Source organism: Microtus ochrogaster, unplaced genomic scaffold, assembly GCF_000317375.1.
Source record: "Microtus ochrogaster isolate Prairie Vole_2 unplaced genomic scaffold, MicOch1.0 UNK12, whole genome shotgun sequence".
NCBI lineage: Eukaryota > Metazoa > Chordata > Mammalia > Rodentia > Cricetidae > Microtus > Microtus ochrogaster.
In genome coordinates this window covers 5,866,393-5,878,086 of record NW_004949110.1, presented here as the reverse complement: position 1 = coordinate 5,878,086, position 11,694 = coordinate 5,866,393, and the positions used below count along the sequence as shown (strand labels likewise).

The 11,694-nt window shown below is 35.1% G+C and overlaps 1 protein-coding gene across 1 annotated transcript in view; it reads right to left on the bottom strand.

The window, feature by feature from the left end:
- The window catches only part of Atr (ATR serine/threonine kinase), a 105,181-nt gene that overhangs the window by 62,208 nt on the left and 31,279 nt on the right, over positions 1 to 11,694 (bottom strand). The window contains exons 19-23 of the mRNA XM_013353571.2: positions 11,017 to 11,160; positions 8,012 to 8,105; positions 6,713 to 6,838; positions 1,774 to 1,980; positions 420 to 533 (exon numbers count right to left, since the gene is read on the bottom strand). Coding sequence (XP_013209025.1) covers positions 420 to 533; positions 1,774 to 1,980; positions 6,713 to 6,838; positions 8,012 to 8,105; positions 11,017 to 11,160 — 685 coding nt within the window. The remainder of the gene's footprint in view (positions 1 to 419; positions 534 to 1,773; positions 1,981 to 6,712; positions 6,839 to 8,011; positions 8,106 to 11,016; positions 11,161 to 11,694) is intronic.

Below are 11,694 nucleotides of genomic sequence, written 5' to 3'. Positions count from 1 at the left end.
AGAAACCCTGTCTCGAAAAACCAAAAAAAAAAATTAAAAAAAAAATAAATAAATAAATAAACAAATAATATTTCACATTATTTAACATAAAAGACATTTTGTATTTATATAGCTTTAAAAAATTTAAAGTATTTGTAGTATGTTAAATACTTTTAAAAATTAATATATGCTTTTTAAAAATTATTTTTGTTAGCAACAATGTAATGGATTTCATTAAGGCATTTTCATATGTATGTGTTATTATACTTTGTTCTTTTTCATTCACAAAAAAACCCTTATGTGTCCTCTAAAATATTATGAATCTATATTATTTAGTTGATAAAGATAATAGCTAAGTATTTTACAAGAAACTTATAGCTTTTCTACTAGCATTTAATACTGTAAAGTCAGTAATGGCTATTATATGCAAACATACTTACCTGAATAGCATAAGCAGCTGAATCTTGTGCTCGGCTATTATCTGCATATGCAAGGTAAGCTCTTGTTAGCTCCATCAGCAATCCATAGGCAAAGCTTAAATCTTCTACTCCAGTCTTAATAAAAACAAACAAAACAAAACAAAAAACCAACAACCCTCAATAACTGATACACACATTTTCTTCAGGTGTTAGTTACTGTGTTAACCATGGTCAACTTCAAAATGGGAAAGGAGGGTGAAGCTCAAACAAAGCTGGTATCATGGCTGAAATGATCTACAGCTAGGAAGTCAAATGCTGTCTTAGGATGTTATGAAGCTGTATCAAAATCATTCATCTTTGAATAGTTAGATCATTTTGCACTGTTTGTGTTTTAACAGGCAGAAAGCAAATTGTAGGGCTACTAAGATGGCCTAGTGGGCAAAGGCACTGGCAGTGTACCTAGTGACCTGAGTGTTTAATCCTCAGAACCCATCTATAGGTAGAAGTAAACTAACGTCTCAAAGTTATTCTCTGACCTCTACCTGTGTATAAAAACACACACACGCACACACTTGAGAGTTGATTTACAGAATATAGTTACTCAAATGTAATTTCAACATTCTTTCTACTCAAATTCACCAAGTATACTAACATATCAAAAGTTTCATTTTGATTGGTGATATATTTCAGTGAGAAAGCACTTGCCTAGTAGCAAGGTCCTAAGATCAAGCGCTAGTATTGGGAAAAAAACAAACAAACCAAAGAACAGAAAAAAATCACAAACATACATACAAGCAAAAACCAGTAAAAAAGTACAAATTGATAGTTATACACGGAAATCCTTAAAATATACACAATTACTAGACTATCCTGAAAAACTAGTTTTTGATGGAAGCACTAGAAATTATGTTTAAATGTTAACCTTTAGATAACTTATTAGACCTTAATTACTATCATATTTAGATAATAAGCTTTGTTTCCAAGAATAGAACACATTAGATCAACCATAGCTCAAACTATGGCTTTTGGCTAAAGAGCTCCATAAGAGAATTTAGTAATAAAAGATACTTAAAATTTCTGACTATACAAGTGAATTATATAAAACTCAATTCAAGGGCTGGAGAGATTGTTCAGCAGTGAAGAGCACTGGCTGGTCTTGCTGAGGATCTGGATTCAGTTTCCAGTGCCCACTGGGAGTTTACAACTGGGAGTTCTAGGGGGGGTCTCACATCCTGTTCTGGCCTCTGTGGACAATAGGCACGCATGTGGTGTATAGACATACATTCAGGTAAAACCCTCATATACAAGATAAAAAATTCATATAAAACAAAAATAACTTAGAGAAATATTATCACTCAAAATTATCATTACTTACCACAAACGTAAAGTCTTTTCCTTGAGTTTCCGTTGTTGAGAAATCTAATCGTCCAGGATCTATTGCCCCCAATTCTCCTAAACATTCCCCACACAGTAAACGAGCCTGAGAGTTTGCATCTTGGCAGCCTTTCAAAATTACCGTCACCAGCTGTGAGATAATAGGCTCCACTGTTTCACTATCAGTTGCATATTTTATCAATTTTTCCTAAAGTAAAAGTAGAAAGTTCATATTCTTACACCTTACATTACAAAGACATTCTTACAGCATGTTTTTCTGTTTTTGTTTTTGTTTTTTTTTCGAGACAGGGTTTCTCTGTGGCTTTGGAGCCTGTCCTGGAACTAGCTCTGTAGACCAGGCTGGTCTCAAACTCACAGAGATCCGCTTGCCTCTGCCTCCCGAGTGCTGGGATTAAAGGCGTGAGCCACCATCGCCCGGCTACTACATGTTTTTCTAAACTAGAGCTTAAAAACATTAATACAGACAAAATTAAAATCATGTATCTTCAATTTTTTCTGTCGGTTTTTGATGACTTTACATAATATAGCTCACAATATGTTTTGTAGGAGTAGTAATGTGCTCTTAACTGCTAAGCTATCTCTCACCCAAGAATTATCTTTTAGATAGTATCATTTTAATGTAATTTTCTATAAAGCCTATACCTAATTTGCCAGTTTTAAAGTGGTATATAACGACACACATATATTTTTGCTTCTAGGAATTGCTCATGTAACAATTACTGAGCTTATTTATTAGAAGGTGCAACAATCATGGAGATTCTCCTTTTGACCAAGTATTATTTCATCTTAGATTTACAGTTAACATATAAATGGTAGTTATCAGTCTTCTTTATAAACTCTCCTCTAAAAAGTCATCTAGACAAAATGAAACCCATCTTCAAATAAAAGTCTTAGGAAGGACTCACTTGTAAAAATAGTACTTCTTCAGTTCTTTTGGATTTAAAACCACTCCTAACCATGATACTATAAGCACAGCTGGAGTGTTTTTTTTTTAAAGACAGAATCTCTACGCCCCTAACAATCTAGTTTCCATACCTTTGCCAATTAATTGTAAAGGGCGGGAATGCTAGAGAGATGGCTCAATAGTTAAAGAGTATTTCTTGTTCTTACAGAGGACCTGGGTTCAGTTCCCAGGAGCACTCACAGCGTGGCTCAAAACCATGCAAAAACTCCAGTTCCAGTTCTGACCTATGTAGGAATTGGACATGCATGTACAATGAATGATATATATATATACATACATACAGGAAAAATATTCATACATAGAAAAAAATAGACATGGAAGTCTAAAACAAGCAAATTTTCATTTTTTTTGGTCTGGAAGTTCTGAATTTTTTTAAATTACTAAAAATCTATGATTTCTCTGAGTTGACTACTTGGTATTTTCTTCATATAAAACGGATTATTTTAGTATTTATAACAGATTTTTTCAGAAAGATCTCTTGAATTAGTTTAAATATTAATTCTGCCCTATTGCTTTAATATCTTAATATAGTAATTATTTTTAATGCTTTATCAATGACACTTAAATTTTATAGTCAAATGTGTTCTGTCTAATCCATAATTTGTTCATTTTTTTTCAATTTGCTTCCTGAGTTCAGTCGCCTGTGGCTCATATCTTCTTGGTTATGTCTTTTATATCATTTATTTACTTACTTTGCTTTTTCTAAAATTTCATTTGTAGCATGAATTTTAATTGATCTTTATAAAAACCTGGAGTCAAATATTAGAGGAGAGATCAGAGAGGCAGAGCGGCCAGTCACTAGAGAGACCTTTAACTCATTCTCAGACCAAAAGGGAGATCCTATCCTATTACTGCAAGCTCAGACTGCAACTATCTCCACCAAACTTCAGGCTGCACTGCTCTCCTGTTTCCTCAGGCCTTAAATTCCTCTCTCCACCCAGCCATATCACTCCTGTCTCCACCTCCCTAGTGTTGGGATTAGAGGCGTGGGGTTTCAAGTGCTGGAATCACCTTTGTGTGAGCTCTGTTTCTCTTTTAGACAGATTCAATCTTGTGTAGCCTAGAGTGTCCTTGAACTAACAGAAATCCCTGTCTCTGTCTCTGTTTAATCCTGTGATTAAAGGTTTGCACCACTACTCACTGGCCTCTAGTGGCTTAGCTCTGCATTCTGATCTCTAGGCAAGCTTTATTTGTTAAAACACAACAATATATCACTACATTCATTTATTTGTTTATGTGTGAGAGCGTGTGCATACACGCATGTATGTGTGTCTGTGTGTATCTGTGTTTAAGTGAGTGCATATAAACTTGTAGCATGCAAAGGCCAGAAGATATTGGATGTTCTCCTCTATCACTTTGTACCTATTCCTTTGAGACAAGGGGCTGAAAACCACCCCAGCAATTCTTTCCTCTCCAACTCAGAGCTGGGATTATAGGCATACATAGAATGCATGACTTGTTACATGGGTGTTGGGATCTGAACTTTGGTAGGCATGACTGGAAGCAAGCATTATTAACCAGTTAGCCATCTGTCCAGCACTCTGATTAAAATTAAAATTCTCATGCAATTTTTTACTGACTTGAAAATATTTGAAATTCTTAATTTAGGTTATAGTGCTAAATCTAGTTTTCTTTTACTTTTTGGTTGCTTTTAAGAACTGTCACAACTGAAGGACTTTTTTCTTTGAGACAGGTTCTCACACTGTACCTTGGGTTGGTCCTAAGCAATCTTTCTTGCTTCAGCCAGCCTTTTCAAGTTCTGGGATTAAAGTACCATGCTTGGATTTCTTTTCACTTTCTTTATTTTGTTCTTTGTTTTTTGAGACAGAGTCTTACTATATAGTTTTGGCTGGCCTGGAACTCTCTATGCAGACAAGGCTGGACTCGGGAGATCCATCTGCCTCTGTCTCCTTAATGCTGGGATTATTAAAGACGTGCACCACTACACCCAGCTCCCTTCCCTTCCCTTTTTTTTTCTTTTTCTTTTTTTTTGAGACAAGGTTTCACTGTTTAGCTCTGGTTGTCCTGGAACTCACTTTGTAGACCTGGGTGGCAGTCTTGAACTAACAGAAATCCATCTGCCTCTGTCTCCTGAATGCTGAGATTAAAGGCATGCACTACCACTGCCTAGCTAACACTCAGCTTTCTTATATGTAATTTTTCTATTTATATTATGAATCCTCCATATAGGCTCTAACAATAAGCATTATGTAATGGCTATAAGATTTTCGTTTTATAAACACCTGTACCAGTATAGTACAGTTAATTGTTTATAAATAAAGCACCATTTTATTTTCTCTTTTTTGTATCAGAGGTATGATTTGATAAATTTCTATAAGACTTTTAAGTCTTCCTCCGATCTTTCTTCTTTCTATTTATAACAAGGTCTTCAAAGCATGTTTTCCTCCTCCTCCCTATTCTTTTACTTCTCCCATGGATGACTGTCTGAGACCTTAGCATCTATATACTTTCCAGTATCTACTCTGTAGCCAGTACCCAGAAACCATTGCCAGTGTTGTTACACTGGAAGTGAAGTTCTAGATCTGGTCCTACTTCTCTTTTTATACACACTGTTCAGAATCTCCAGTTCTCAGGATCCTATCTTGTAATGATACTGAAGAGGGTGGATAGCATACTAGGATGAATGTGCTCTCCTTGCTTATTCTTTTGATGTTGGAGAGATTGAGAGTTGATTCAGGCATTCATCTTTATTCCAGGACAATCTGGAAGTCTCTAGCATTTCATTTCCAATGAATTCTTTAAAATAATTAGAAATTTATAACTTTTAAATAGAATTCTGCATCCCATCAAGGTTAATTTGAGTTTCTTACAATCTTTTTATTCTTCTGGAATTTGCCCCAAAAGATCCCTCTAATATGAGCACTACAACTAGAAATATAAAAGGAACAGAGAGAAGGATGGAAGCAGGGAAAAAGGAAAGAGAGAAAGAAATGTTGACATGGTGGTATAAGCCTGTAATTCTCTCACTCAAGAAGCAGAGGCAAAGCTGAGTGGTGGTGGCGCATGTCTTTAATGCCAGCACTTGGGAGACAGAGACAGGCAGATCTCTGTGAGTTCGAGGTCAGCCTGGTCTACAGAGTGAGCTCCAGGATAGGCTCCAAGGCTACAGAGAAACCCTGTCTCAAAAAACAAACAAATGAACAAAAAGCTAAGGCAAGAAAATCATGAGTTCAAGGCTATTTCTGCCTCTACTCAAAGTCTGAGGCTAGCTTGAACTACTCAAAATTAAATAAACAAAAACTAATAAAGTTAGCTCTGTCAAACTATAAAATAATAAAATTACTGACATTTCATATGACAGATATCAATGAGGTAGTTACATAAGAAGAGTCACAAACTGATAAACACTCAAATTCTTACTTAAAATGATGAAGTCGTCAAGGCTGGGAGGATGGGCCAGTGAGTGAAGAGTTTACTGTACAAGCATGAGGACCTGAGTTCAAATGTCTAACACTTGCAAAAGTGGGACATGGTTGTGTATGGCTGGAAACTGGGAACTGGGAGAGAGAGATAGGAGGATTCTAGTTCAGTAGTCAGTCACCCTAGCCTAAACAGTGAGCTTCCAGGTTAGTGAGGGACCATCGTAAAGGAGGAGAGTGATAGAGAAAGACACCTGCACACATGAGAATACACCACAAATACCACAGGAAAAATAAAAACAATATTTTAAAATTCAAGATGCAGTAGTCTAAAGTACAACTATAAAATCAGGACCTTTCAAAACAGCAGAATATTCTGCAAATTTGTGAGACTGAAGCTAACGGGCATCTATCTATCTTATGTATTACTCATTTTTCAGTCAGAACTGATAGTTTAGGTAAAATAAAAAAGACTAATTACACCAAATTTTTACAGTTTTCAGGCAAAAATGTCAATCTATCCTTTTTTCTTTACGTTCCCAACACTTTTTTTGAATTATATCTCTTTAGCATACCTGATTTTTATATAAGGTTTCCTTTAAGCTGGTAAGAGCATGAATACGAACATCTACATTTTCATGTTGAATTGCTTTCATAGACAGCTGAAGAGTGGTTTGAAGATCAGTACTCTCAGAGGTCTCCTAGACAAAGAACAGAAAGACATACTTTATTAACTATCCTAACAACCTCTGAAAGACCTGTGTTTTCTATGTAACAGTTACTATTAAAACAGCTAAACCATAACCCAACTAAAAGTTTTTCCATCCCTTTCTTTGCAAAGTCTATGCCATCAGTATTTTTTAGGGGAAAGCATTTTTCGTTGAACATCTTTAGAACTAGAGATTTTCTCCCAATTGAATAAAAATGTATCTAAAATAAGTGCTTCCTTAAAATAAGTACAAGCGTTCCCTAATTTACACAGGTTGGTTACACAATGACCTTGAACCAGGTCTGTGAACTCTGTACATAATTCTACTCAATCCTTTCACAACTCAAAGTATTCTAGTTTCTATCTTGAAATTCTATGAAATCACTGTATTTTCATAATTTCATAAAGTGATACTATGATTTGTAGCACAATGTAACTGGAATCATACCACATTTCCCCCTCAGGAATGTAGAGGGTGACTTCTATTTAATGCTAATGTGTCTCTCACCTAAATAGGACGTGGTAGTGGCACATGACTTTAATTCCAGCATTTGGAATGCTAGGCAAGTAGATGAAGTATTCAAGATGAGCCTCAGCTACATAGTGTATTTGAAGACAGCCTCAGAGACTGTTCCAAAACAATATAAAACAATTTTTTTCAAAAAATGATAAAACTGCCCAGTCAGGTGGTGGTAGTGTATGCCTTTAATCCTAGCACTAGAGGCAGAGACAGGTGGATCTCTATGAATTTGCAGCCAGCCTGGTCTACAGAGTGAGTTCCAGGACAAGATCCAAAGCTAGAGAAACCCTGTCTTGAAAAAAGCCAAAGTGGGGGTGGGGTGTGGAGACTTCCCTCAGTCATGGATTCATGGTACTATTATCTATTCACAAAGATTATATTGTTCTTTCTCCCTTCCTTTTCTCTTTCTTTCTTTCTCTTTTCTTTTCTTGGAGACAGGTTTTCTCTATGTAGCCTTGAGTGTCCTGGAACTCACTCTGTAGACCAGGCTGGCCTTAAACTCATAGAGATCTGCCCGCTCCTGCCTCCCAAGTGCATGATACCACACCCAGCTTTGACTGTGAAGGATATATTTTCAGTATACCAAAAGTCAGGAGCAATTTTGTATTTAAGATCTTCCATACCATAAGTAAAGAAATGAAATACCTTTCTATATTCCTGGAGAACTGCTTTTATCTTTTCTAATTCTGGATGATCAGGCAAAAAATATATTTCATGAAGAAAATCTTGCACAGCATCCCTAATAGTTAGAAAGATTTGCAAGACTATGAATGTAAAGCAAAAGTTGAAGATAAAGCTAATAAAAGTCATACTTAAAAGTTCATTGTGATTATTCACTTCAAAATAATCTTTCTGGCCATGTCTAGAGTCCCAGGTAAATTAGCAATTTAAAAATTACAACTAATTAGCAATTCTACTAGGAATAAGTCAGTGAATGGTAGAGTGATAGCTTAGCATGCAGAATGTCTGGGCTCAATCTCTAGTATTAAAAATTAAATAAATTAAACAAATAAATTAAAATATTTAATGGCAAATAACCACAGACCAAAAAAAAATCATCCTTGTTAGTCTGTCACATCAGTGGCCCACAATAAAATATGCTTTTCAGTATGCACTTATAGCCCCTTATTCTTTAACCCAGGACAGGTACAAGAATTCCTTTATTGCTAAATGGATGCAGGAGAAGATATGCTGTGGATAGGAAAGAGCTTAGGCCTGGCAGTTTCAATTTTTGTGCTCAGAAAAATACTGAGTCACCATACAAGAACTATGTCTATCAACATGGACAAGACACATAGAGAAAAAAGCTCTGACATTACATGGACAGGGTAGCCAAATGTGGCCACACCAATGATCTCTAATAAGACCAACAGAAGAAATAACAAGCTGAACTCAGCCTAAACTACAAAATTATGAGTAAATAAAGGAGTTACCTGTTTCTTTTTTTCAAAAATAATTTATTTTTATTTTATGTGCATTGGTGTGGATATATCTCTACGTAAGGTATCAGATCTTGGAGTTACAAATAGTTGTGAGGTGACATGTGAGTGCTGGGAATTGAACTCAGATCCTCTAAAAGAACAGTCAGTTCTCCCAACTGCTGAGCCATCTCTCCAGGCCCGAGTTCCCTGTTTCTAAAGTACTACATTTGGAGTGATCTTTAATAGCAGAAAGTAAAAGAAAATTACAAATACATATTTGCATAAAGAATATTTTAGAGGAAAATATGCAAATAATCGTTATTGATGCTCTCTTAGTTGCTTAAATTATAATAAAAGTCTTTCTAGGTTTGAATACAATTTTAATTCTAGTCTTTATTAATGTATAAAAAATGAGAAATAGCTGGCATGTGTGCTGTTGTGTGCTAAGTCCCATGCTAGATATGGGACGAAACAATAAAAAAAGCCAGGACAATTTGTTCACTCAGGAGGTGAGGGTCTACCGGGTACCAAGTGAATGACAAGTTTTTTTATTTTTAAGATTGATTGATTGATTGATTGATTGATTCATTCATTCATTCATTTATTTATTATGTATACAACATTCCTTCTATGTATGCTTGCATGCCAGAAGAGGGCACCAGATCTCCTTACAGATGGCTGTGAGCCACCATGTGGTTGCTAGGAATTGAACTCAGGACCTCTGGAAGAGCAGTCAGTGCTCTTAACCTCTGAGCCGTCTCTCCAGCCCCCAAGACAACTTTTCTTATGACATGAAAATGTCAGAAAAATTATTCTACCATCTATAACAATAAGCATTTGAATATTTGTATAAAAACTGAAAAGAGATGTGAAAAGTGATGTTAGTGATTTTATTGTTTTAGCACGTAGAAAACTAAAATAAAACCATTAAAGTATTTTCAATAAATAAAGAGATATTAATCTTCTCTTCTGTGTTTTCATGCCTGAATGGTTACCAGAATAATTTAAAGGAATGGCAACAACATATGGGTAGGCAGGTGTGTAGTACTTAAATCCTAACTTTTCAGAATTAGTTAAGTAATAGGAAAAAAAGCTTACAAATGTGTTGGAAAATATTTTAGGTTAAGAAGCAGCCTTAGTGAAAATTTAAGTGCAGATAAAGTGTGATCTCTTCTGTCACTAGTCCATATTTGCTACGGCCTCCTACTATAGTAATTAGTGGGACTGGAAAAGCAGCAGAAAAAAAATTTAAGCAATAAGATGTGTCCAGCTTTAAAGGTCAAGCCAACCAATTTGCAACTCAATAGTTAGAAGATAGAGAACCAGGGGACATGTTGAAATAATACATTTAAAGAAATGTTTTTTTAAAGTAACAGAAATGCAAAAAAAAAAAAAGTCTAAAGTAGGGGAGGCTGATTTAAAGGTTAATGCAATGAAACAATAAGGAATTCCAAGTAACTAAGGTGTGGTGGGTGCAGAAAGTGATAAGTATCCCTCCTAACCTTTCTCAGGGTACCTGACTTAGTTAAGAAGAAAGGTAAAATTACCTTTACCAACTGAAAATCAGTGAAAAAAACTTAATTTCTGATCTATTAGCCAATGAGTTTTAAACATTTATAACAGAAATAACACCCACTAAAAATTCATATGTAGTAGTAATTACATACTAATTTTAATTTATTCAAGGACTCTACATTTTAAAATAGTAACTCCACACTATCAAAATAATACCAATACTTTGAGACATAAAAATATATTTGAGAATATTTTAGGGTTGGAGAGCTTGATTATTTGGTAAAGCACTTGCTGTGTAAGCATGATGATCTGATGGGATCCCAAGTAATCACAGAAAAACATTCCTGTAATCCCAGAGCCAAAGAAGCAAAGAGAAGGATCCTTGAGGCTTTGCTGACTAGCTAGACTACACAAATCAGTCAGGTTTTAAAAACCACTTTATCTCAAAAAATAAGATGATGTCATTTAATCCCAGTACTCAGAAGCAGGTACATCTCTGCAAGTGTGTGGCCATCGAGATCTATATAGTGAATTCCAGAAAAGCCAGAGCTACACAGTGAGACCCTATTTCAAATAATCAAACAAACAACAAAAACAACAACAACAACAAAAATAAGGTAGAGAATGATTAAAAAAGATACCCAATGTCACTTCTGGTTTCAAAAAGTCCATGAACACAAATAACTATTTTATGCTTAATTTCAGTTACAATACCTGTTTTCAATGATGAGGTAGTGAAAGATAGCAGCAGTTTCTCTTGGCTGTATGTGTATGAGAGGTAACAAAGCTACTATGACATGACTGAGCAAGGGCCCCAGGTAAACATGATCCAGGCAACGAACAAAGCAGTCCCATGCTCTAAGTGAAAAACAAAAATTAATTCAAAATATTTTTATATTTGTAAAATAGCATCAATTTTATATAGTCATATACATACAAGAGATTAAAGTAGCTTTTGATATAAAGATCAATATTAGCCGGGCGGTGGTGGTGCACACCTTTAATCCCAGCACTGGGGAGGCAGAGGCAAGCAGATCTCTGTGAGTTCGAGGCCAGCCTGGTCTACAAGAGCTAGTTCCAGAACAGGCTCCAAAGCTACTGAGAAACCCTGTCTCAAAAAACCAAATAAATAAATAAATAAATAAATAAATAAATAAATAATCAATTTGTATATACAAACACACACATAAAATGACCTCTAAGTAACAGTAAGTCAAACAAAACTTAAAAACACCAAACAAGCAAAAACCAAGGTGAAAACAGTATTTTGGGCAAGATCATTTAAAAAAAAAACTTGAATGTTAGTATTTATACATTTGCTTACACAGATAATCCATAAGGATAATATAACTTAAAAAGAGTTTTGTTTTGTTGTTGTTTTTTTTTTTTTTT